At 44.5% G+C, this 27668-nt stretch overlaps 1 protein-coding gene and 1 long non-coding RNA gene across 5 annotated transcripts in view; one reads left to right on the top strand and one right to left on the bottom strand.

Moving 5' to 3' along the window:
- Window positions 1-973: 973 nt before the first annotated feature.
- Window positions 974-27547, top strand: LOC122172756 (uncharacterized). Its single transcript, XR_010590982.1, has 3 exons — window positions 974-1107; window positions 18464-18540; window positions 27414-27547. It is a non-coding gene; the product is annotated as an uncharacterized LOC122172756 (long non-coding RNA).
- SPPL2A (signal peptide peptidase like 2A) overlaps window positions 23094-27668 on the bottom strand; it is a 49813-nt gene continuing 45238 nt past the window's right edge. For all 4 annotated transcript variants that reach the window (XM_065559375.1, XM_042845666.2, XM_005307265.5 and 1 more), the window contains one exon: window positions 23094-25726. In XM_065559375.1, coding sequence (XP_065415447.1) covers window positions 25695-25726 — 32 coding nt within the window. In that variant the 3' untranslated portion in view covers window positions 23094-25694. The remainder of the gene's footprint in view (window positions 25727-27668) is intronic.

A 27668-nucleotide genomic window follows, 5' to 3' on the forward strand; every position in this document is an offset into this window, starting at 1 on the left:
TATAGTTGGAATTGATCGCTTTTGTCGGTAATAAGCCTTGTCCCATTTGTATTGTAAACTCCTCAGGGCAGGAACCTTGTCTTATAGACAAAAAATAAAACTAGCATACTTTGGAATCTATCTCATTAATTTAAAATAAGCAGAATTTCATTATGGATTTTCATGGTAAATCCTCTGTAACAAATCTCAAACTGGAATAATGTGCAGTTTGTTTCCAGGAGATAGCAAAATTGATTTACTAGGCCCAATGCAAAAACACTGAAGTTATTACAGAAGTAGGGGGAGGAGGGGAATCTCAGTCGGAGTTGCAGCTAGCCGAGAACCAGATTTTGCCACCTTTATGTACAATGTGTGGTACATTCAAATCAGTGTGACTCAGCGTGAGTAAGGATAGAAGATTTGGACCCTAAACACTTAAGCATACCTAAATGTAGTAGAGAAAACAAATCAAAATACTTTTTCAGGAAACTGATTCACATTCCATAAGAAACAAGCTCTGATGTAATTATATGGAACTGATCTGCAGATATTTCCCTGCACTGACACTCTTGTAGAAGGGAATGATTTTTCCATTTAAAGTTCCAGTAACAGAGACAAATATCTGTGAGATTAGCAGTGGATAGCATTGTTGTGACAAATCCAGGGGCTGCAAGCAACAGACAAATTTCTGTAACAGTCACACAAACGGATAGCTGGAACTAACATCCTGGTCCTTCAGCTTCCAAGTCACACATCTCTGCAAGTTGAACTGAAGGATAACCAACTACTAACAGGAGCAGTAGGTCTGATCCTCTCTGTGGGCCAGCCACTTTAGAACATCACTCATTCCTATATGCCAAGTGAGCACATAGTGCTGCACCAAGAACTGGTAGCAAGTTGCAACAGATCTGAATACAAGAAGTGGAAGATTGCACCACCTCAGCTCTTTAGTGCTGCCTCCCCAGCAGAGACAGCTGGGTGACACTGACAAGAATGGTGTCCATTTTATTGTAACCAATATGCTGGGTGAGAAACAACAAAGGGTAGCAGCAGAGGCAATCTTCCAGAGGAGTTTCAAGGGCTTTCCATGGGGAAAAGCAGCAAGAATGTGGGATTCCCACCAATGCTGTAAGTACTTTTGACACAGAGTGCCTCTATTCTGTCTCCTCCTCATCTTCATATCTCTCTCTCATCTCCACAGGTTATACCCGTCAAGGTTACCAAGTTTTGGTTATGACGATTAGGTCACACTCCTCTTCATAAAGTATCATTTTGGGCTAGTCTGGCTTATTTCCCATGCTTATAGCACTGGAACATAGACTCTTGGGGCTTGATTTAAAGTGCTGAAACCCTAAACTCCATCTAAATGCAAAAGAGGCTCAGGGAGTTCAGCACCTCTGAAAATCAGACCCTTAATCTATGCACATCCATTTATTTCCTCCTTGCTCTTTTCCACCTTATCACTTCGTTAGCCAGAGAATATTTAGTATGAATGAATGCGCTCCCTTTGTCGGCCTCCTCCTTCCACTTTAAAATCAGCCTAACAAATCTAGACAGCTTTAGCCCAGGAGACTGGCATCTGATGCTGACTTGAAGACAATACAGTCTCCTCTCTCTGCAGAAGGTACAGGTATTTCAATGTGCTGTAAAGCCAAAAGAATCAAGAGGTAGGTAGCTGGAGGCCAAATTAGAACATTGATTGAGACATTCCTGTACAAGCTATCATTTTAGGAGAACATATCTTGAGGCCAGGAATAAACCACATCTTTGTCCTACTGATTCTGCAAAGTTGCAATTAGATTGACAATCTAGCCCTTTGCTAGTTAAACAGTTTGTGATCAGCCGAGAGTAAGATGGGACAGCTGCTGCTGGAGCAGCTTGGGAAGGAGACTGTAATTAAAGGTGTCAGTCTCCCTTTCTCTTTCACCATTGCTCTGGGGAAGCAGGGTCACCCGTTTGTGCGAGGTAGGGGAATAGCATCTCCACAGAGCCTACTACTCCCCATGCCATGGAACAGATGGTATGAGGTGCAAGGAAGTACCTTGCCCCCTTTAATCCTTTGAGTTTACAAACAGGATAGCCCACAAATCAGTAGAGTTAGTCACCTAGAAAGAGTCAATTGTTCATAGATCATATATGAAATCTTTTGTTTCTATCCCTGATATTCAGACTTCTTTTTTAGATGCAGGTGGTGAGGAGAAATACATTTTCAGGCATTAAAGTAAACTTCAGAATGCTTTAGAAGGTTACACATTTACTAGTTCTAATTAAGGGTTAATGGCTTTCCAACCATAATGCTCGTTAATTTTAGACACCGTTTTTTTCTTCCATGTGGGATGTCCATCGTCACCTGTGAATTTATTCACCTGTGAATAAAGGGAAAATAATTAAACGTCATTTTATATTCCACTAAATTCCCCTTTAGCTGATGCAGTCTACTCTTATCATTAAATTCAAAACGGATGCTTTATTCCTTTAAATTAAGGTCTTTTTTCATCTCATTCTTACATCTGAAAAACAAACGAACAACCTGTCACTGACTGTTTATTCTGGGCAATTGTTTATTTTGTAATTACCACGGCTACTAGCGAAGCTGAAATATAGCATCACAGCGATCTAATACTTGCCAGAGATTTAGGAATCTCATGCCTACTAGGATTTACATCTCACTAAACCAGTTGTAACTTGATCTCATTGCAATAAAAAGTGCTAAGAGATAATAAGGAGGCTCTTTAAGAATGCCCCTTGTCCCAGTAATGCAATATAATCAGTAACAGAGCAAGCATACAATATTTGGAAAAAGTTGCTTAACTGCTCTCATGTGCATGCAGAAGAAATACTGAGATTCCCATTGAAAGACAAATGGAAATTTCTTCTTACAATAAAAGAAGTGGGTAATTCATGAAGAAGTCTGGTTTTGGATGCATGACCAGTTATACTTAGTGAGCCTATGGATGTACATTTCAAGTTATTGAAAGTATGTGCTGGTATGCAAGCAGTTAAGCCAAACACAATTGCTAACTGATAAGAAAATCAGGTTAATACCCCAACCAAGGTCAAATAGACTCTGTGTAGAAACATTTTTTCCCCTTATTAGAGTCATAGATGGCAGAAAAGGGTAATTAACGAACCTCATTTACTTTCTTAACAAGGTGGAGTTTCCAAGCCTTCTCCCCCAAGCACATATTTGTCTCTCTCATTTTATAGGTTGGTCACTTTACAATATGGTTTTTATAGGGCACATGGCTCAGTTTCTAGAGGGATACACACATAGAAGGAACAGGAGTACTTGTGGCACCTTAGAGACTAACAAATTTATTAGAGCATAAGCTTTCATGGACTACAGCCCACTTCTTCGGATGCATATCTGGAACACATAGAAGGATCATTCTGTGATCTTCAGTTAATTCAGTCTGATTATTTCCATTGTAATTCACTTCAGTTACTTTGAGCCTTTTTCAAAGAAGTGTCTGTGAACAACATTTTATCTTCCAATAGTGATATATTGTAAAGATTCCTCTAAAGAGTCCTGCACTTAGGACAGAAGAATACCATGCACTGCTACAGACTAGGGACCGAGTGGGTAGGCAGCAGTTCTTCAGAAAAGGACCTAGGGGTTACAGTGGACGAGAAGCTGGATTTGAGTCAACAGTGTGCCCTTGTTGCCAAGAAGGCTAACGGCATTTTGGGCTATATAAGTATGAGCATTGCCAGCAGATCGAGGGACATAATCATTCCCCTCTATTTGACATTGGTGAGGCCTCATCTGGCGTACTGTGTTCAGTTTTGGGCCCCACACTACAAGAAGGATATGGAAAAATTGGAAAGAGTCCAGGGGAGGACAACAAAAATGATTAGGGGGCCAGAGCACATGATTTATGAGGAGAGGCTGAGGGAACTGGGATTATTTAGTCTGCAGAAGAGAAGAATGAGGGGAGATTTGATAGCTGCTTTCAACTACCTGAAAGGGGGTTCCAAAGAGGATGGATCTAGACTGTTCTCAGTGGTACCAGATGACAGAACAAGGAGTAATGGTCTCAAGTTGCAGTGGGGGAAGTTTAGGTTGGATATTAGGAAAAAGTTTTTCACTAGGAGGGTGGTGAAGCACTGGAATGGGTTACCTAGGGAGGTGATGGAATCTCCTTCCTTAGAGGTTTTTAAGGTCAGGCTTGACAAAGCTCTGGCTGGGATGATTTAGTTGGGGATTGGTCCTGCTTTGAGCAGGGGGTTGGACTAGATGACCTCTTGAGGTCCCTTCCAACCCTGATATTCTATGTTTCTATGAACTTACACATAACTATTCACAATCCCCAAAGAGCTATTACAGTGGCTGGGGATTGTCAGAACAGGAGGACACTCTGACCATATCCCTTTTTCAGGAAAAGTCCCTGCTCCAGGGGCCGAGAAGAGGAACAATTGCTAGAGTTATTCTATACCTATAACTTTATTAGGTAGGTGATTCTCCTTACATTGGGCCAGAACCTTAACTGGTATAAGTCAGCATAGCTCCATTGAAGTTAGTGAAGTTACACTGATTTACACTAGGTAAGAATCTGGCACATTATAGTTTAATTATACCTTAAAGTGCTTGCTATCTTGGTTAGTGGGTGGGACTTGGGAGTTCTCAGCTTTGTTGCCAATGTTGTTTGCCCAGCTACAGGTTTCTTTTGTTGTTGTTGTTTTTTGCACAAAGTTGGTTCATTAACAAGGTAGCAATACATCTTTTCACATTATGACAGTTGCAGCTTCACAACAGAAAAAAGACAAGCTTGATTTTTCAAAGTGAAAATTTAGAATGTGTAGAATATTGTAGAATGCAGCAAAAATCACAACCCATGATTTTTTCCCATTCCTAGGGTTTCCTCCTATTCCTGGAATTGAGGCAGGGTTTTAGAAGAGATTTTTCTCAAATTTTCCCCAAAATACACCTTCCTTTTATGGACCAATCATAGAATATTTCAGCAAGTTACTATATGGAGCCAGGTTTCACCCTCGAAGTATATTGGCTGTTACACAGTTTTAAAACTCCTAATTAGCTATTTCACTTATATTTATGCCAGTTGACTCGAGAGATACATACCTTGTTTTCAGGAGGTCTCAAGGATTCAGCAGTCTCTATCTTGCACTAACAAACATACTTTAAGACAGCAAACATAATGAGTGTATGAGCAAAGGGTTAGTTTTTAAAATCCTTTTAAGGAACAATGTTTCAGAGATGTATATTTGAGAAACAAATTATAATAGCTGTGAGATTGTCAATGACAGTGTAGAGAAAATTATGAATATTTAAAGTTAACTAGCATGTCTTAATATCTGTTTAAAAAAGTCACATACTACAGATTTAGACCCCAATCTTGCAAACACTTAACACACGTTTAAGTCTAAGCAATGGGACTACTTACATCAGGGGTGGGCAAACTATGGCCCAGGGTCCACATCCAGCCCTCCTGATGTTTTAATCCAGCCCTCGAGCTCCCGACGGGGAGCGGGGTCTGGGGCTTGTCCCGCTCCGGCACTTCAGCCGGGGAGTGGGGTCGGGAGCTTTCCCCACTCCGCACAGCTCCTGGAAGCAGCAGCATGTCCCCCCTCTGGCTCCTACATATAGGGGCAGCCAGGGGACTCTGCAGGCTGCCCCTGCCCCAAGCGCCACCCCTAGAGCTCCCATTGGCCGGGAACTGCGGACAATGGGAGCTGCAGGGGCAGCTGGCCGCACCTCTGCATTGGAGCCAGATGGGGGACATGCCGGCTGCTTCTGGGAGCTGCTTGAGGTAAGCACCGCTCAGAACCTGCACCCCTGACCCTCCCCCATACCCCAACCTCCTGCCCCAGCCCTTATCCCCCTCCTGCCCTTGAACCTCTCGGTCCCAGCCCAGAGCACCCTCCTGCACCTCCAACCCCTCATCCCCAGCCCCACCCCAGAGCCTGCACCCTGAGCTGAAGCCCTCACCCCCATCCGTACCCCAACCCCTGATTTCGTGAGCATTCATGGCCCGCCATACAATTTCCATACCCAGATGTCGCACTCAGGCCCAAAAGTTTGCCCACCCCTGACTTACATATATAAGGTTAAGCTGAGTGGAAATGTTTGCCTTCAACTTGAGATGCAGAAACATTAAATTTAAACAAAAAAGTAAATTGCTATTAAAAGAATTATAAAGATATTTCTTCACAGCGGAATTAACTCAAATGTTGCCCCTAATCCCTCTTCTGCCCACCCACAAAACCCTCTCACCCACATTTAGTGGTGCTTTCAACCCAGGCTAGCTGACTCAGCCCCCCAAGTGCTGTATTCACTCTGGCTGTTAATCCACACACTTTGTAGCGTGGACTCAGTTTAACCACTTGAGCGCTGATAGTCCTCCAGTGCTCAGAAGCACAGACAAGTTCTCCCACAATTCACTAGGAAAGAATTATAGATCGGCTCAGCTTACTGCAGTAGAAAGAACCATGAGATATCCTGTCAGAAGTCTTCATGACATACATGGGCGAGTTCAACACCAGCGATGAAAACATTTCTCAGTTATATCCTAATACTTTCAAACAAAAACACCCCAGGCATATATTAAAGGACACTAAAAATTCAACACCTTGACGTGGTTTAAATGTACAATATACATTAATTAAATGGCTTTTATTTAGGACAAATCTTTGTGGGAAAAGTAACTTTCATACTTCTGTCTCATAGGAGTACCACAAGGATTTCTTCTTCAGTCTATATTCCATTTATGTAAATCAGTGAAAAAGGGGAAACACCTCTCTGTGTTTTGCTCTCTTGTTCCTCAGTTAGTTCCTTATTTATTTGCATTACTGTACTAGCTATGGGGCACCACATTCTAGGCACTGGATAAACACTGCAGCATGGGGCACAGGTCACTTGCTGGAGGATTCTCTGCACCTTGAGGTCTTTAAACCACGATTTGAGGACTTCAGTAACTCAGACATAGGTTAGGGATTGGCAACCTTTCAGAAGTGGTGTGCCGAGTCTTCATTTATTCACTCTTATTTAAGGTTTCGTGTGCCAGTCATACATGGTAACGTTTTTAGAAGGTCTCTTTCTATAAGTCTATAATATATAACTAAACTATTGTTGTATGTAAAGTAAATAAGGTTTTTAAAATGTTTAAGATGCTTCATTTAAAATTACATTAAAATGCAGAGCCCCCCAGACCGGTGGCCAGGACCCGGGCAGTGTGGGTGCCACTGAAAATCAGCTTGCATGCCGCCTTCGGCACGCGTGCCATAGGTTGCCTACCTCTGGGTTAGGGGTTTGTTACAGGAGTGGGTGGGTGAGATTCTGAGGCCTGAGTTGTGCAGGAGGTCAGACTAGATGATCATAATGGTCCCTTCTGACCTTAAAGTCTATGAGTCTATGAGTGTCCCTGTCCTGAACTGCTCACTCTTTCATAGACTCATAGACTTTAAGGTCAGAAGGGACCATTATGATCATCTAGTCTGACCTCCCGCATGATGCAGGCCACAAAAGCTGACCCAACCCCTTTCCCTTGACTCTGTTGTTGAAGTCCCCAAATTCTGTGATTTAAAGACTTCAAGTCGCAGAGAATCCTCCAGCTAGCGACCCCCACCCCATGCTGCGGAGGAAGGCGAAAAATCTCCAGGGCCTCTGCCAATCTACCCCGGAGGAAAATTCCTTCCCGACCCCAAATATGGCGATCAGCAGAACCCCGACACAAATCTGACATCAGGAATCATAATACTCAAAAACCAGTGGGAGAACACTTTAACCTGTCTGGTCATTCAATGACAGACCTGCGGGTGGCTATATTACAACAGAAAAACTTCAAAAACAGACTCCAACGAGAGACTGCTGAGCTGGAATTGATATGCAAACTAGACACAATCAACTCAGGATTGAATAAGGACTGGGAATGGCTGAGCCATTACAAACATTGAATCTATCTCGCCTTGTAAGTATTCCCACACTTCTTATCAAACTGTCTGTACTGGGCTATCTTGATTATCACTTCAAAAGTTTTTTTTCTCTTACTTAATTGGCCTCTCAGAGCTGGTAAGACAACTCCCACCTGTTTATGCTCTCTGTATGTGTGTATATATATCTCCTCAATATTTATTCCACTCTATATGCATCCGAAGAAGTGGGCTGTAGTCCACGAAAGCTTATGCTCTAATAAATTTGTTAGTCTCTCAGGTGCCACAAGTACTCCTGTTCTTTTTGCGGATACAGACTAACACGGCTGCTGTTCTGAAATTTGTCAGTGCTGAAGCTTCTTCTCTTATTATGCATCTCTTTGCAGCTCAGGTAAGAAAATATTTTTTACCCTCTTGTGTGATTGCGTATCACTTCTTTAAAAAAAAGCAGCACAAAGGAGAAATACCTGTTTGCTGGTTTTCTGCAGCCGATAGCCATAAATCCATAAGGATGAGTTGGTTTAGCAAGATGTCGAATCACCACCTTCTGATAGCACTCTCAAGGGAAAGAATCCTACCTTGTCTCTCTCACTAATCAGACTAAACCATAACAAAGCTTTGAAATATAACATAAATAAAGTGCAAAATATATTATTGGTGAGCTTTTAAGTGTACCAAAATCAGGAAAGTCAGTTACAGTTCCTACTGGAAGAGTAACTCAGGCCTCTCTTGTATTTGTAACATGTTTATTGTGTTATTTTATATGACATTAACCTTTATGTCAAATATATGTATGTCTAATGTGGCTGCATCTCAGCTGCTGAGAGAACTGTAACTTTGAATTCCCTGTCTTTTGTGCATTTAAAAATTTCATCATCGCACTGCACTAACATAGGGCCTGATTTGAAAAATTTTAGCCATTCAATTCACCCTTGAAGCCAGTAGGGCTACACACATGAGTAAGGGTTTGTAGAAGATCTGCTACAGCATATTAATAAAGTATTATTTCTCTGTTGTTTAAAAAAAAAGTTTAATGAAAAAATAGAGCAGTTGTTTGCATAGTAAAATAAATGTGCTACATGAGTTTATTTGAAGTTAAACATGGTGTTCAGTGCCTCAATACATCATTAAAAATTAGCAGAAAGCTTTCTTCACACAGTATAACTTGTCACTTTTAATTTATCAGAAGCATTTATCCTCATTGAGGATTAAGTCCAAAGAAAGGATGAACTATTACAAAATAAGTTGTTTTGGAGTTAGGTGAGTGCAAAGGAGCTCCAGAGGTGATTTGAGCTAGAAAAGAAGAAGCCCTTGCCTTAGGAGTTGTAGCTGTTTTATATTACGTTTCTTGCTCAGTTCTGGATGTGTCAGGATTAATTATTCTGTGCTGCTATGGAAAGTAAATTCTTTGTGGACTGATCAGTGGTGGTGGAGGTTGAGGAATTGTTTGATGTAATTCATTGCTTTCAGGCAACTGGAAACTCCTCTCTCTCACACACCAAGTTGGGCAGATGTGTATTTATTGTTGGGTTTGGGGCTTGACCTGCTGATGGTGCTTTCGTTGGAACAAAACAAGGATAAAACTATTTCTAAATGTAATTGGTTACCTTGGGACATTTTGTGTTGACAAGGAGCAAAAAGGAAAAGCAAAGTAATTTATACAGTACATCTAGCAGCTGTTGACTAACTTTTATGGGTCATGACCTGATTAGAAAGCTCCTATGCCTACAGGCTTGCAGCAGAAGCCTCTGAGATTTACAGCTGAGTTACCACAGAGGGGATGTGTCACCTACTGAGAAAGTGAGAGACTATAATAATAGAATATCATGGCCTTGTCTACACTACGGGGGGAGATCGATCTAAGTTACGCAACTTCAGCTAAGTGAATAACGTAGCTGAAGTTGTTGTACTTAGATCTACTTACCGTGGGGTCCATACTATGCTAGGGTGACCACATTTCCCTGTGCTGAATACGGGATACCTTGTAAAATTGCTCGTATTCAACAGCAATCAATCAGAACGATGCAGTAGCCCCCCCAACATGCTATAAAAACTCCAGAGCCCAGAAGGGAAAGGGGAGCCTCAGGGACCTGGGGCGGAAACTCAGGCATAGGCATAGTATGACTTCTATTTTGGGGGACAGTGGCCAGCAGGGCTCAAACCAGCTCCACATGGTTGGTCCGGGGAGGGAGTGCCACCTTCACCCCCGACTCACCTCAGGAGGCCACCCAGCCTGTCTTGGTTGTGACGGAAGGGATGCACAAAAGACGGTTCCTTACCTCTCGTAACTGTTGCTCTTTGAGATGTGTTGTTCACGTCCATTACAATTAGGTGTGCGTGCGTCGCGTGCACAGATGTCAGAAACTTTTTCCCTTAACAGCTCCCATCGGGACAGCAGGGGAGCCCCCTAGAATGGCGCCCTTATGGCAGTGTATATAGTACTCTGCTGGCCTGACCCCCCTTCAGTTCCTTCTTGCTGTTGACTCTGACAAGAGGGGAAGGGGGGTGGGTATTGTAATGGATGTGAACAACACATCTCGAAGAACAACAGTTACGAGAGGTAAGTAACCGTCTTTTCTTCTTCGAGTGCTTGTTCACGTCCATTCCAATTAGGTGACTTCAAGCTGACCATCGGTGCTGGGTAGGAGTCAGGGAACGATTGATTCGAGGACAGCTCTGCCAGCCGCTGCATCATCTCTGGCCTGTTGGTTGACGGCATAGCGGGCTGTAAACGTATGCACTGAAGACCAGGTAGCTGCCTTGTAGATCTCCTGGTTGGGATCCTGTGCCAGAAAGGCAGTCGAAGACACTTGCGCTCTCGTCGAATGGGCTGTGATTGCTGGGACTGGGACCTTGGCCAGCTCATAGCACATGCGAATACAGTCTGTGATCCACGACGATATGCGCTCCGCGGAAACCGGAAGGCCCTTCATTCTATCAGCTATGGCCATGAACAGTTGGGTTGATTTGCAGAAAGGCCTCATGCACTCTATGTAGAACGCTAAGGCTCTTCGAACACCAGCGTGTGTAAGCTGTGGTGCTGCGGGCTCGTGAGGGGCTTTGGAAAGAACACCAGCAGGCAAACATCCTGCCCCATGTGGAATTGGGAGACCACCTTGGGGAGGAATTTAGGGTGCGGTCTAAGCTGTACCTTGTCCTTATGAAACACTGTATAAGGGGGTTTAGAGGTGAGAGCCCTCAGTTCAGATACCCTCCTTGCTGAGGTAATGGCCACCAAGAACACTACCTTCCATGAAAGGTAAAGGAGGGAACAAGTGGCCAGGGGCTCAAAAGGTGGGCTCATAAGTTTGGAGAGGACCAGGTTCAGATTCCAGGTAGATACGGGTGGACGAGAGTAAGGGTACACTCTCTCCAGACCCTTGAGGAAGCACACAACCATGGGATTTGCGAACACTGAGTGCCCAGATTTCCCTGGATGGAAAGCTGAGATAGCCGCCAGGTGCATTCTGACGGAAGAAAGTGACAGGCCTTGGTGCTTGAGGTGCAGCAGGTAGTCCAAAATAACCGGGATAGAAACCTGGAGCGGTAGAAGACGTTTGGGTTCGCACCAGCAGGAGAACCTTTTCCACTTGTCCAGGTAAGTTGCCCTGGTGGAAGGTTTGCTACTACCAAGGGGAATCTGTCTCACTGGCTAAGAGCACTGGCTCTCCATGGTATTTAGCCATGGAGCTTCCAAGCCATGAGGTGCAGTGACTGCAGCTTCAGGTGGAGAAGGCACCTGCAGTCCTGCGTGATCAGGTCTGGGTACAGGGGCAAGGCTATCGGGGCATCTACGGACAGGTCTAGGAGTGTCATATACCAGTGCTGCCGTGGCCATGATGGGGCAATCATAATTACCATCACCCTGTCCCTGCGAATCTTGAGCAGGCCCCGGTGGATCAGCGGAATTGGAGGGAAGGCGTACTTCAGTCCCTCACCACACAGTATTAAGAACACATCGGACATCGAGCCCAAGCTGTGGTTTTGAAATGAGCAGAACCGAGGGCACTGTCTGTTGTCCTTGGTGGCGAAGAGATCGACTCGGGGATAACCCGACCTTTGGAAAACTGACTGCAGGACGTCCGATCGGATCAACCACTTGTGAGCCTGGTAGGACCTGCTAAGGTGATCCGCCAGCTCGTTCTTTACCCTGGGGAGGTAAGATGCTTCCAGCTGAATGGACTGGGCTATACAGAAGTCCCAGAGGAGAAGAGCCTTGTGGCAGGGTGAGCTCTACCCTGTTTATGTAAAACATGGCGGCAGTGTTGTCTGTGAGGACTGTCATGCTGTGACCTTGCAAAGTGGCGTGAAAGGTTTGACAGGCCAGATGAACCACTCTGAACTCCTTCAAGTTGATATGGAGGGGTATCTCATCCTGGGACCACAGACCTTGTGTCCTCAGATCCCCTAAGTGTGCACCCCAGCCCAGATCTGACGCGTCTGTTACTAGCATCAGAGAAGGTTGGGGCGTGGCGAAGGGGACTCCTGCACAGACTACTGGTCAGTCCAGCCACCAACGCAGGGACTCATGGACTTGCCCGGGTACCGTTACTATCAGGTCCAGGCTGTCTCAGGACAGGCAGTAACATGCTGCGAGCCACGTTTGTATGGGCCTGAGCCTCAGTCTGGAATACTTGACCACATACGTACAGGCTGCCATATGTCCTATTAGCTTCAGGCAACTCCTGATGGTAGTGGTGGGGTACTGTAGCATTGTCCTGGCAATTTGCTCTATGGCCTGAAATCTGGGCTCTGGGAAGCTCGCTTTTGCCTGAGTCCAGGACCGCCCCCTGAACTCTATCCTTTGGGTCGGTATGAGTGACGACTTGTTTACGTTGAGGAGGAGCCCCAATCTGCGAAAGGTGTCCCTGACAAGTGTCATATGGGACTGTACCTGATCTTTGGATCGTCCTGTCAGAAGCCAATTGTCGAGGTACAGGTACACTCGAATGTGTCTTTTGCGCAAAAAGGCTGCCACCACCGCCATGTACTTGGTGAACATGCAGGGGGCCATGGGCAGGCCGAACAGGAGTACCGTGAACTGGTAGTGCTCTTGGTTTATTACAAACTGGAGGAAGCGTCTGTGTGCCAGATGGATGGCAATGGGGAAATAGGCATCCTTCATGTTAAGGGCAGCGTACCAATCTCCTGGATCCAGAGACGGGATGATAGTGCTTAGGGAGACCATGCAGAACTGGAGCTTGACCATGAATTTGTTGAGTCTGCGAAGGTCTAGAATGGGTCGGAGACCCCCCCTTTGCCTTGGGAACTAGTAGTGTCCCTTTCCCCTTAGCTCCTGGGAAACCTTCCCCTATATCGAGGAGCGAACGGACCTCCTGCATAAGGAGTTGCTCATGAGAGGGATCCCTGAAGAAGGACAGGGAAGGGGGGTGAGAGGGAGGGAAGGAGGAGAACTGGAGGGAGTATCCCACCTGTACCGTGTGTAGGACCCAGCGGTCCGAAGTTATACGGGACCACACATGGTAGAAGTGGGATAGCCGGTTTAAAAACCCGGGGGATGGATCCTGGAACTGGATTGGTAGGCTGTCCTCATGCATGTCTTCAAAACCTTTGCTTGTTCCCTGGCTGGGGCTTATTCTGGCCTTGGTTAGGCGTGTTATTGGACGGCCTACGCCTGTTATTTCTGCCTCGCCTGCGATACGGGTCTTGTCTGGGGCGAGGTTGGTACTGCCTCTGCTGCGGAGGCTGCGGCCTGAAGGGCTTCTTCTGGTGTATGCATGGTGTATGCATCCCCAGTGATTTCATCATGGCTCTGGAATCCTTAAAGCTGTGCAGCCTGGAGTCGGTTTGCTTGGAAGAGGCCCGAGCCTTCGAAGGGGACGTCTTGCAGGGTGTTTTGGACCTCGGGAGGGAGGCTGGATGACTGCAGCCACGTTGAACGCCTCATAACCACTTCTGAGGCTATGGTTCTGGCTGCAGAGTTGGCTGAATCAAGGGAGGCTTGCAGCGATGTTTTGGCTACCGCTTTCCCTTCCTCGATTAGCACGGTGAACTCTGGGTCCAAGTCCTGCGGCAGGCGATCCTTAAACTTGGACATAGCGTTCCAAGAGTTGAAATTGTGTCTGTTAAGGTCGCCTGTTGGTTGGCTATGCAAAGTTGGAGGCCTTCCAACGAGTAGACCTTCCTACCAAAGAGGTCTAAGCATTTGGCCTCTTTGGCTTTTGCAGCCGAGGCTTATTGACCCTGGCCTTCCTTCTCGTTTACAGCTGAAACGACCAGAGAGCAGGGAGTAAGATGGGAGAACAAGAACTCGTAGCCCTTGGATGGAGCGAAATATTTTCTTTCCACCACCCGGGCTGTCGGTGTGATCAAGGCCGGGGTTTGCCAGATAGTCTTGTAGTTGCTCTGGATGGTCTTAATCAGAGGTAGTGCGACTCTGGAGGGACCTTCTGGAGCCAGGATGTCAACCATGAGATCCTCCGTCTCTACAGTCTCTTCCGCCTGAAGGCCCATCTTGAGGGTAGTTCATCCAAGAAGCTCTTGGTGGGCCCTATGGTCGAACGGTGGTGATCCTGAAACCGATGTACCTGCCACTGCTTCATCTGGGGAAGAGGAGGACGTGAGCTGCGGCTGATTGCCATCGTTCTGGCCTTCCTGTAATTCCCCATAGCCCTAGGCGGTGTTGGGGCCTGACAAGGTTACCCCCTCCTGAGACGTAATCTGCTTCAGCAATGGTGTGGGCAATGGACCTGTTGCTGTAGGCTGCTTCTGGGGAGCCGAGGGCAGTCTAGAGAGCATGGCCTCTCTTGTCCTCGAGGTGTGCCTATATGGTGACCTTGAGTGGCATCTCATTGAGTGACCAGATCTAGAAGCTCTAGAAAGGGTGCCCTGTTGTTGGTGGTAGGCCCATGGGGTCCAGAAGGGTCACTGTTCCGGAGCGGCCACTGCGGCTGCTACGCTGTGTGGGACTCTTTGCTTGTCATGGTCCGGTGCCTGCTGTAGCTAAAGCGACCGGAATTGGCTTCGGAGCCGGGGGAAGCTGAAGGACAGGACCAACGTGGTGCTGATCCTTGGGCAGCCAGGGAGTGCTGCAAGGTGCGGGTCGGGGACCAATGCTGAGATGATCGGGACCGCGAACAGTACCGGGTGTCCTGAGACCTGGACCGGTCTCGCACATTCGGTGCCGGGGAAGTGGTCGGCACTGAGCCCCGATGGCGAGCGACCGATGGCGTCGTGGAACGGTGCTGAGTCCTCGATGAGGGTGCCATGGGCACGTCTGCCTCTGGTGCCATAACCTCATGTTGGGCCGTGGCTGCCAGGGAGTGGTGCTGCGCCGAGCTCAAATGGGAGCAGTGCCGTGAATGGTGCTGGATCAGTGAACTTGAGCAGCGCACCATTGCCGGTTTTCCTCTGGATGGCACCCACCTGGGCGGTGCCGGAGGCTTCTCCCTGCAAGGGAGGGGATTTGGTGCCGACAGTTCGATGAGGTCTTTCGCTGCCTCAAATGTGTCAGGCATGGAGGAGGGTTCCAAGACCTCCTCAAGACACTCATCAGCGCTGGAGTCGCTGGGCACTGGACCCCCACGGAGTCAACAGTGCTGGCTCTTGGAGGACTTGCATCCTGTCTCTGAGTGCTAAGAGGCTCTCTGGGTGTTTTGGTTGCTCTTTGAGGGGAGCATCCTCTTTCCCCCTTGTTATGGCGCTTGGCCGGTGCCGGAGAGGTCGAGCGGTGCCAGGGCTGGTCGGCCTGTCTCGGTGCCCGTGATTTACAGTGCCTGGGCAGTGCCGAGTCGTACACCGATCACCGAGGAGCTCAGGCCCGGTACCAGGTGGTCTGGGGCAGCTGGTTGCAACTCGGCCTCCATGAGCAGCTGCTTAAGACGAAAGTCTCTTTCTTTCTTCGTGCCTTGAAAGCCTTGCAGCTTTTGCAGCGCTCAGCTTGATGCGCTTCCCCCAGACAACGAAGGCAGGAGTCGTGAGGGTCGCTGGTGGGCAAAGGCTTGCGGCAAGTGGCGCAAGCTTTAAACCCCTGGGCTTGCGGTATTCCCCGCAGCCCAAGGCTGGTGCTGGAACTAACTCCCAGACACGCGTAACTAAAAACTGTATCTAAGAACAACTCTAACTAGAAAGACTAAATTGCTAAGGGATCACTTGCAAGCAAGAGAGCACATTCCAACACCATCACGGACGGTAAGAAGGAACTGAAGGGGGGTTGGGCCAGCAGGGTACTATATATACCGCCATAAGGGCGCCCCCCTGCCATCCCGATGGGAGCTGCTAAGGGAAAAAGTTTCCAACATCCATGCACACAACGCGCGTACACCTAATTGGAATGGATGTGAACAAGCACTCGAAGAAGAACCAAAAGTTATAACTCAAAGGGGGGGGAGGGTTCAGCTCAAAAAGTTTGAAAACAACTCAGGGTGCAGAGAAGGGGCAGCTGGGGGCTGTATGCAGGCAGGGGGTAGCTCAGGGTGCAGGGAGGGGACAGCTGGGGGCTGTGTGTAGGCGGGGGGTAGCTCAGGGTACAGGGAGGGGGATAGCTAGGGGCTGTGTGCAGGCAGGGGGGTAGTTAGGGGCTGTGTGCAGGCAGGGGGTAGCTCAGAATGAAGTGAGGGGGTAGCTAGGGGCTATATGCGGGCAGGGGGTAGCTCAGGGTGCAGGGAGCAGTCCCTGTTCCCTGAGGACTCTGCCAGCCCCATCCCTACGGCTCTTACCGGCTGCATGAGAAAACAGGGCTGGGAGCTGAGGTGCAGCCAGCAGGCGAGGAGGGAACACCATGGCTGCCTGCTCCATGGCACCAGCCAGAGGAGCAGTTGCCCCACACTGCCCGGCTCCAGCTTCCCGCCTCCGAACTGGCCAGAGGGCAGAGAGAGAAGGTGGTGTGTGGGGTGTGGAGCTGCCACCGGGATACCCCTTCACATACACTGCAGTTTGGGGTGGCAACATTCCGGGTGCCCCCCACCTCTGCCCATGGGCTCTGAGGGCTTCTGCCCCAGGGAGAGCACCAGGGATCCAAGATCCAGCCCCGCGGCTCCTGCCTTCAGCCTCATGGAGGTTGCTAGGGCTCAAGCATTCAGCCCCGCGGTGGGCAGTAGGAATCAGGGCTTCAGTCCCCCCCTGCGGCTCTGGCTTCAGCCCTGTGGCGGGCACTGGGAATCAGGGTTTTAACCTCCCCTTCTCGTGGCTCCAGCTTCAGCCCCGCAGAAGAAGCCGGGGATCGGGGTTGCAGCCCCACAGGGGGCGCTGGGGCTCAGGCTCTGGGTTTCAGCATCAGTGCCCAGTGACCCCCCTGAAAGCACTTGCAGACCCCAATTGAGAACCCCTGCTTAAGGTTTCACATGGTGAGGGGTGGCACACACCCCTCACACGTGGGTCTTGTCCTACCTGACGTGTCATCTTCCTGTCTCTCCACCCGGCTTGAAGCCACCACGTGCTCTCACTGACGAGCCACCGCCTGCCTGCACTTACTTGCCAGCCACAAACAAGACATGGCAGAGGCGGCGCTGACTGACTACTGACTGACCAGCAGGAAGAGCGGAAAATACAGGACAATTTGTCCGTTTTTTAAAAAAAGGCGGGACACCTGCAATAGGGCTGAAATACGGGTCTGTCCTGTTAAAAATGGGACGGATGGTCACCCTACCCCTTGCGCTTCTCGTTCAGGTAGAGTACAGGAGTCGGCGGGAGAGTGATCTGTGGTTAATTTAGCGGGTCTTCACTAGACTCGCTAAATCGACCGCCGATGCATCGATCGCCATGCATCGATCCCCTGATAAGTGTAGACAAGCTTTGGAAATTCAGTCTTGAGAAATATCACTAAAGTTACATATGGCCAGCAGCAGAATGGAACTCAAGTTAGAAGCCATTAACACCTCAATAAACAGAAAGTAGATTAAAATCCATGTATTTAGCACAGACTTTTGATCACTTAAAGGAGCAGAGGGTTGAAAATCAATAGTAACTATGCTTCAGGCTTAGCTCAGTTCCCTAATGAAGACTGGTCTAGTGCAAAACGCAACATCTGCAGAAGGCCTCCACACATTCATAATGGTGGTTAGTAAATTTTCCTGGATTGCTGGATGACAGTAATAATTTAACCCACTTGAGTTATTTACATCATCTCTACAAGTATTTAATATTGCAGAGAACTAGTTTATCCCAGTCACAAAAATCTTAGTGGTCAAACTTCAAGCTTATAACCCAGAAAGATCAGGTTTCCAGGACAAGATGGATTTGAAGCAAGCAACTGTATATTTCAGGGGCACCTATTTAAAGCCCTTTGTGTTTAAAAATGAAAAGTAACAGGCTGAGGTACCCTTTTAGGCAGCAGAGTCGAGTGTTGTTCATTTCCCCGTTGTTAGAATGACAGCATCTTAAGGAAGATGATTCATAGCCTTCAAAGAAGATATGCCAACCATTCAAGGGGATTTGAGGGTAATATATCCTTACCTGGGTCAGGTTAGATTGATGGGCCTGATTTATGCATTTTATATTGTTTATCTATTGGCCATCTTCCTCCTGGACAGAGCTCTGAGTAAAAAAATAATAGTAAAACACTAGCTACCTTATCACATGAGACTATTCTTCAAAGGTTTAGAGATTTCTCACTCTCTATTTGTTCCCTTATTTTCAGGAGGGAAACCGCCAGGATCATTTTGTTTGTTTATTTTCAATGAAGATTGGTGTGACTTGCTTTTCTCCTGTTTTCTGGTAATATTCCAATTTTCAAATTATAAGTAGTAGTTAGCTTATCTGCTAAATCTTTTTACTCTAGTATACCTATAACCTGAACTAGACAATCTTTGCATGTTGTAATTTTTCAAATATTATCTAATTAAAAGCTATTTTGGGACCATACTATGACATCATGAGACATGCTGCCTAAAATTCTGATAGTGGAGCCTTCTGCTTGAAAATGGATGGATGGTCTTTAATACAGAACATACTCTTCCCTTCATTGTCCAAGCTTTTTCTTTTTTGTTCTTGTTGAAGATAGGATTTGTTTTCTTAAAAAGGAGTTCAGTATCTGTGACCCAGAGCTCCTAAATGCCAATCGGCAGAGGTCACACCATACCATAACTCACATCAGGCCTGACATACTCATTGCCCGAACTCACTCTTGGCATAATCTGTATCTAACAGGTGCCATGTAAGGTATCACATGCAAACTGATAACACACTGGTCATTGGTATTATTGCATAATGCACGTATGTCTGGTGTATAAAGAATTAGACGTGAGCTGGAAATACATTCAGTGAGCAATGCATAAACCCAGCATGTCCTAAACAAAGGAACATTGTCTCACCTGCTTGACTGTGTCTCCAATGTAAACTGAGCAAGGAGAGGTCTGAAAAAATGGAAGTATATTTACATAAGGTAAACAAAGCCATCAAACTAGCAAGGGGGGAAGGGGACCACTTAACAATCATGACAGTGGACAGAGGCTTTACCCCACCGGGAAGCCTTCCTGACACTTGAAACAGACAATGGACTTTGGGAAATATAAGCGGAAACAGAAAGCCATTAAGGCATCCATCAGCTGAGGGACAAAAGAGGCCAGAGTTCTTGAAATCTGAGAAAGTTGAATCCTTCAATTAAGGGCACTGAAGTCTCTGGGAACTGACTACAGATGAGAAACCTGCTTAGACAAAGATTGTAACTTGCTGAAGTTAAGTTTTAATCACAAAAAACGTGTTTTGTTTTATCTGTAACCTTTCATCTCTTTCACTCTTATTTGAAATCACTTAACCCTATATTCTTTGTTAATAAACTTACTGTTTTATTACAAAGCCATCTCAGTGCTCCCAACTTGAAATGAAGTGTAAGTCTTCAGATAACTTAAAAGGCTGTTGTGTGCTTTGTCTCTTTGGAGGTAGCAAACTTAACTTCTGAGTGTCCATTGAGAAGGACTGGACACTGCAGAAAGCAGTCTCTGAGGAACTTGGGAAGTGGGATTCATTCAGTGCTACCTGGCAGAATTCTGAAGAGTTTGCTGGCAAGGCAGGCAAGGTGGTGGGTCAGGAATCTGACACAACTTAGCAGCAGCCAAGCTCACTCTTGCTGAGGCAAAGTAGTAACACAGTGGCTCACAATTCTGGGTGACCTGAGCAAGCCCTCACAGCATCTCAGCCAATTTTGAGTTAACTTCACCCTGTTTTTTCCCTCTTATATTCTGCACAAAGGAATTGCAAACTGTTGCACTTAAAATCATCAGAAGAGGTGGTGGTTGTGAAATCCTACAGCACCACAATTAAATACTTCCTTCCCACAGAAGTTATTCAAAATTTTAATTCCTCAGTTTGCTTTCCTGAAATGTTATTGCCCTTGGACTACTGCACTCTAACCACTTATTCTATACCTTGACAAAATTGAATATCCCACATTCAATGGGTCTAGACGTCTCCTCAGCTGCCCAACCAATTATTTTGATATTATCGATTTCATTATCATTTGAAAAGTAAGTGCAAATGCCTGATTATGGGAAGTTATCTACATTTTTATACTGCACTCCTCACCGTTACGCAAGCCATTTTGGTAGGTTACATAAGTAATCTTTTCAAGGGTAGTTTTAGTTCTGACATTAGGTTTCCACATAATAAGCTCCAAAAAATGAGTTATTTGTTCCCATCTCCCTATTTCATGGGTAAGACAGACATTTCTGGAAGAGGCAGGCCTGAGCAACAAAGCTGGGATATACATTTCCCCTAAGTTCAGCCATGTTCTGATACAGCTTATGCTAGAGATAAAGGCCAACTGCAAAGTTTTGCCATGAATCCAAACTGCCCCAAAGTTTGGGAGGTTTGCCCCTGGGGTTTCAGGTCAGGCGCAGCATTAATTAATGATCAGACCTAATCTGAATATGTGAATTACACCCCACCGCTGAGGATTTCACAATTCTATGAATGAGACAGTATTACAGAGTAGCAGCGGAGACAGTATTAGTTATTCAAGTTCAAAAGTTACTCTGGGTATGAAATATTGTTAAATTCTGCTTCCCATTTGACTTTAATTTCCATAGCTGTTAGCTATAATAGTGTTCTGAGTCAGTGCATGCATACAGTACAAAGTGCACCCTTGTAACAGTTGTATAAATTTTCAACACAGCAATAGGAAGGTCATGTAGGGCAATAATGGGAAAACACATTTGATCTTTAGTTCTGAATATTCCACACTGTGGTTAAGGTTGGAATTTGTAGAGACCTGAGTGAGAACAAAGAGACTGGGACTTGGCGGTGACGCTGCACCCGATCCTGACACATGGGCCAGGCCTGCCCCAGAAACACCCCGAGTCCCTCCAAGCCAGGCGTACTAAGATAGCAAGCAAGAGGGACAGAGTCTCCTCCTCACGACCAGCTCTAGCCCCCACTCCAGCTGTGAAGCAGGCAGGCTCATCCCAGCAGGATCCAAATGTGGAGGGGCTTAGTGTGGGGGATCCAAGTGTGGGGTAAGAGGGTTCTGTGTAGGGCAATCTGGGTACAAGTGGCTTGGTGGGGGATAGGGGTCCAGGTACAGGGGGGATCTGGATGCACAGGGGCTCATCAGGGTTCCAGATACAAGGGGAATGGGACTCTGTGGGAGGTCTAGGTAAAGGTGGTTAGGGTTCAGCAGGGGGATTTGGCTGTTGGGGGGGGAGAGTCTAGGGGTGAGGCGGGAGGGAGAAAGAGATCCGGATGCAAGAGAACAACCCCGCCATGGTGATTTACCTCTCTGCCATGGCTGTTCTGGGTGCCTGAAACAATGCACCACATTGCTGGGGAGGGGCATGATTGCTCCTGTGGCTTCCCTTTGCTTCCCCATCAGAAGTCATTTTTCTACAGAGAAGCAAAGAAATTTGAGGGGGGATATAAATTCTGCACGTGTGCAGTGGTGCAGAATGCCCCCAGGAGTCATGGGGGTCTATAAAACCATGACTGGTGTGGAGAAAATAAAGAAGTGTTATTTACTCCTTCTCATGACACAAGAACTAGGGGTCACCAAATCAAATTAATAGGCAGCAGGTTAAAAACAAACAAAAGGAAGTATTTCTTCACACAATGCACAGTCAACTTGTGGAACTCCTTGCCAGAGGATGTTGTGAAGGTCAAGACTAACAGGTTTCAAAAAAAAAAAAAACTAGATAAATTCATGGAGGATAGGTCCATCAATGGCTATTAGCAAGGATGGGCAAGGATGGTGTCCCTAGTCCCTGTTTTCCAGAAGCTGGGAACGAGCGACAGGGAATGGATCACTTGATTACTTGTTCATTCCCTCTAGGGCACGTGGCATTGGTCACTGTCGGAAGACAGGATACTGGGCTAGATGGACATTTGGTCTGGCCCAGTATGGCCACTCTTACATTCTTCTTTCTTCTCTGGTAATAAACTTTTCAGGGTGAACTATATTCTTAGAACTGTGCAAACCACGCTCATCAAATGAAGCCCTCTGTGACAAATGTAAAGCCATTACCATCTGAAGAGTTGCAGAGGTGTAATGGATTAGAAATTAGTAAATTACTGTAGTGGACTACACTAGAATACAGAGGGACTTTCCTATAGCTAGGTTGGAACTACAGAAAAGTACAATAGTTAAAATATAGGGTTTGATTCTGCAAATGCTACCAGGCACAGTATTTGTCATGAGTAGTCCCACTGTATCATGCCACTAAAAGCTACACAGCAAGTGTTTAGTGGCAATACTAAAGGTCCAGCAAAGTAAATGGATGTGACTCAGAATTCACACAGACCACCAGACTTGATTAGCACCTTCTTATTTGGGGAGGTACTCTTAAAACAAAAGAAGACAGTTCCTTTTCAAAATAGAATTGTACTTTAGACAGTGGATAAAGTTTTCAGAGGTGTCTAACGAACGTAGAAGCCTAGGGCTTGTCTTCACATATAGCACTGCAGCTGTGCTGTTGTAGCGCTTAAGTGAAGAGGCTTCTATGCTGACAGGAGACCTTTGCCCGTCAGCATAGTTAATCCACCTCCCCAAGAGGCAGTAGCTGTGTCAACGGGAGAAGCTCTCCTGCGGACATAGCACTGTCTACATGGAGGGATACGTTGATATAACTATATTGCTCAGGGGGGTGGATTTTTCACATCCTTGACTGATGCAGTTTTATGTAGATATAGTTCTGTAGTGTAGACCCATGAGACTTAGGCGAGGAGTTAGGTTCACAAGTCACTTGTGCACTTTTGAAAATGTTACCACGCATCACTATTAATATTGTCAATAGTACTAGTTTTCTTTTAAAAAGACACAAGGAACAAAGCAATTACTCAAATTACTTTTAAAAAGAATTTATTAAAAACATTCTTAATGTGATCATTTAAAATTGCACAGGAGAGGGCTGTTGTCAGTATTCAATCAATGAAAAAAGTTAAAGCACAATTTTATATTAAGTAATGCTAGTAAGGCTCTTAGTGTAAAAAAAAAAAAAAAAGCCCAAGTATTAAACAACCAAAACTTCTTAAAACAAATTGAAAATACACGTTCTCTTGAACTATTCATACAATACATTTCAGTAGTTGACACTAACTACTTACATACATCGAACTTTAATCTTATTGATTTTTTCCCTAAATCAAGCACAAGCATTCAAAGAAAAAAATTGTTAGTTTACATCCCATGTGTGTGAAACCTCACAGAACAGTAATTAGGCCTTGAGCGATACAGACCTCTCACAGCAAGCTGCTGAACACATTGTTAAACAAGCTATCAAACAGCTCCTTAATTTACACTAGATTGGTTATCAAATAGTTTGGAAGTTTAACAACATAAAATCAGATAGAGATTCCTCCAGAGGGAAAAAACACAAGGTAATTTTACATGGGTTTATGAAGCCTTTAAAGTTTGAAAGTACAGCAAAACGCTAAGTTTTGATCTCTTAGTTTCTTATGAAATTTTCAGGTACTTCTCCCTCATTACCACTCCGTTCTGATTGACATTGGGCATGTCAAAGCTAAAATTTCATTACAGCAATTTAGCAGTTTGCACTAGAAATAGAAAGTAATTTAAAGAAGAAAAAATACTTCTTACCCTATTTTTCTGTACAGAATTTTGTAATCTGATTTCAGATTACCTCAACATTTACTGTAATGCTATTAAGCATTGAGGTATTTCCAATGGCTGAAATTGACTGTAATAACTAGAGTCTACTGAAGAGGTATTGGATAGCTCAGAGAATCGATAATGGGATATGACAGCATTTCACCTTGATATAGCCTGGGTATGTTTAGCTCAGGATAGTAGAAAGTGACCACGATCACCACCTGAAAGCAGTTTTGTGACCATGGTAGTTTCAGTGCAGTTACAACCAAATAAAGTGGCTAAATCACCATCAGCTGGCATCCTTGTTGTCAGTCTCTACAGAAAGGTCAATGATTGACTGAGCTGTGGAGATTAAGTGAGATGGTTGAATCACTTAAGTGAGATGTTACAGGGAAGCCGGCATTGCAGTTGCTCATGTTGTGTCTGCTGTTGAATTGCAGTTTCCAGGGATCTCACTCTGGCACTTACTGTAAGAACTTAATTCACTTACAGAAAAGGAAGAAGATTCATATTTAAATGGCTACCTGAAATTAGCAGTGGGTGAACTTCAGTGGTTTGTAGTTGTAGGCTTCTGCAAGCCTCTTTGGTCAAAAAGTGTTAGCATAACTGCTGTAGCGTATTATGGGCCTAATCCCTCGGTATCTTCTCAATTTGCAGTTTCCAAAAGAAAATCAAGTGTTAACAAAATCAAACTCTTCTAAATGTGAACTAATGATTTAGCTCACTTTCCTTTTTAATTTTTTTTAGAACATTTCAATAAAACAAGACAGAAATTAAGATTAAGTGACAAATTAAAGACATGCTTTGGCCTTAACTAACCTAGGAAGGATTACAGCTACTTTTACTTATTTTGTATAGTATCAACAACAAATAACTCTTAAAACTTCCTCTCCAAACTTCAGGATTGGGTGGGTACAAATCTAGAGGATTCTTCTCCCTCTATAGGAGACTGATCATACACCCACTGAAGTCCACAGATGCAGGATCAAGGCCTGGGGTTCTAGGGCAAGTTGCCAGGCCAGAAATCCAAAGCAGTCAAGAATTCCAGAGATTTTTTTTTCTAATTAAAGAAATTCTAGGAAAAAAGAAGCTGGAAGTTTGCATGGTTAACTACTATGGGGCTGTATTTAGAGTTCTAGGCAATTGGGTAAAGAAACCAAAGCATTAAATTTAGTTTATATTATATATTGTAGTTCTGTTTTCACTGCTGACTGACAGATGGGCCAATGTGGGGCAGAAAATGAAAGCAAGTTGCACCATATCCACCTTTATGGCTTATGCCATATAGTTTAACATACAGACCTAAATCAGTCAGACAGTTGCACTACCATTTTATAATCTAATGAACACAATCTTTGCATTCAAAAGTTTGAGAGAAGTCCTGTGAAGGGAACTTCTAATTCCTAGTAGTGCAAGCCAACCAATTTTAAACAAATATCAGTCAGAAAGTCACTTTATACCCGATGGAGATGGGGGCAAGATATACTTGTATAAAAATATATTGTATATAAACACATTTAGAAAATTGCATAGACAATATTCTTTTATTTAAAGTGATATAAGGCACAATTTTACTAAATATATTGTCTGTTAAAAAAGCAAATTTATTTTAATCACTTTGATATAATGTAATTAATAGTACCCTTTCCATAAAAATATGTGCAAGTGTAAAAAAAGACAATTTTCATTTGGAACATGAAATACTCTAGTGTAAATGTTAAATCAGTCAATTTTCTAAAGTTTATTTGTATAAAATCTAAACACCACTATTTTAGATCACAGTCTTCGGCATTATTGTCCTCCAGACTGTTCATTGGCGGTCGTAGTGCTTTCTTCATTCGCTGTATAATCTAGATGTTCCATCATCTAGGCAGAAACAAGATTATTCTTTTTAAAATACTAACTTCTCATTGGTCCAAACTTTTCATCTAGTTAAGAGAAATTTAATTAAGTAAGGATTAGAGTGGAGTTAAGCAGCATATATTGAGGAAATTCTCTACACAAGACTGAAAAGGAAATATCCAAGCTTATTTTAATTAATTAACACTTTGCACTATGACAATGCTTTTCATCTAAGGATCTCAAAGCACTCTATAAGAAATTAATTAAAAGCCTCAGAACACCCCTATGAGGTAGGGAAACATCCATTAAAAAAATTAATAGTTGCATAAGCAGGCCAGCGAGGTGAAGCAATTTGTTCAAGGTCACAGTGTCACTGGAAGAACTGGAAATAGAATTCAAGTGTCTTATTTAATATTTAAACTTCGCAAAATCCTTTCTGAAGAGAAAGTTAGACTCTGGCTTCACCGCAAATAAATACAATTTACAACTATGGTATATAACCTATCCTTTAAATCAGCTTTTGTACCATACGAGTGGAGGATAGCTAATGTGACGCCAATTTTTTAAAAAGGCTCCAGACGATACAAAATAAAATAAACAAATCTCTTATGTACAGAAAACAATTACATAAACATAACTACGGTTCATAGTTGTCAAGCCTAGAATAACTGATTAAGATCACCTATGTATTTAGGTACTGGGGGGAAAAAATTAACTGATTTAATTTAAAATCCATAGATTTCTGTTTTGTGATGGAAAGTAATTTTTAAATTGGGACGTTAAAAACAAAACTGGATTTTTTGTTGCCAATTACCATTGATAAATAATAAGCAAGGAATAACAAAAGTATAATTCCATTTTTAGTTGTACCTGTAACATGCATATACATACACTCAGGGTGAAATCCTGACTCACTGAAATCAGTGGAAAATTTCTCACCAACTTCAACAGAGCCAGGATTTCATCTTTGCAATCTGACCTGAAAAGACACATTAAGAGCTTTCTGTGATTCTATAGATCGAAAATCCAATGTTCTGACAAATCAGCCAAAACAAAACCCCTCCCAGGTGTGTCTACACAAATCAAGCATTGGAATCTATGTTCAGAATGGTGAAAAAAAAATATTACAAGTCTCTCATCGGAAGCACTACCACATCACTCTGCCAACGGTGCATATCCTCCTCTATCCCAATTAGTCCAAGATCATACATGCAACACTGAGTTGGAAAAGAACTTGTTATTAACTCTTTAAAAAAAAATCCTGCTAAACAGGCCAGTATTAATTATGGGACCAATTCAAAATCCACTGAAGTCAATGTGAGCCTTTCCAATGACATCAGTAGGTTTGGGATTAGACACATATTAACAATAGTGACGCAGCTACTATACACACACACACACACACACACCTCACATCTGTTAAGATCCAAATGAAGGATACAGAATGAATGGGAGTACTGCAGATTGTTTAAGATGGCAGGCAATTAATTTCTTCAGAATAAATGTTCTATAAACTCCATTTCAGGATCTTGTATTATTTCTTATATACTATACATATGTGGTATAAATATGTTTTGCCTTATGTTTTCAGGATGGCTGCATTTTATATTTTGTAAGTTATGTTTTATAGAAATTATTTTTTGAAATGTTTTGGTTAACTAAACAATGGTTATTGAAGTTCTTTTTCAAATCCTTCCAATCTGTAAATAAGGTGTTGAAGTTATCATGGGTCCCCTAATGAGCAGACACTGGAGGAAGAGACAAATGCAGGGCCGGCTCCAGCTTTTTTGCCGCCCCAAGCGGCGAAGAAAAAAAGAAAAACCCGATTGAGCTACTGCCGAATTGCCGTCAAAGACGAAAAGAGGGAGTGAAGGGCCTGCCACCGAATTGCCGCCGCAGACCCGGACGTGCCGCCCCAATAATGGACGGAGTGCCGCCCCTTTCTATTGGCCACCCCAGGCACCTG

This window comes from Chrysemys picta, chromosome 10 (assembly GCF_011386835.1).
Source record: "Chrysemys picta bellii isolate R12L10 chromosome 10, ASM1138683v2, whole genome shotgun sequence".
NCBI lineage: Eukaryota > Metazoa > Chordata > Testudines > Emydidae > Chrysemys > Chrysemys picta.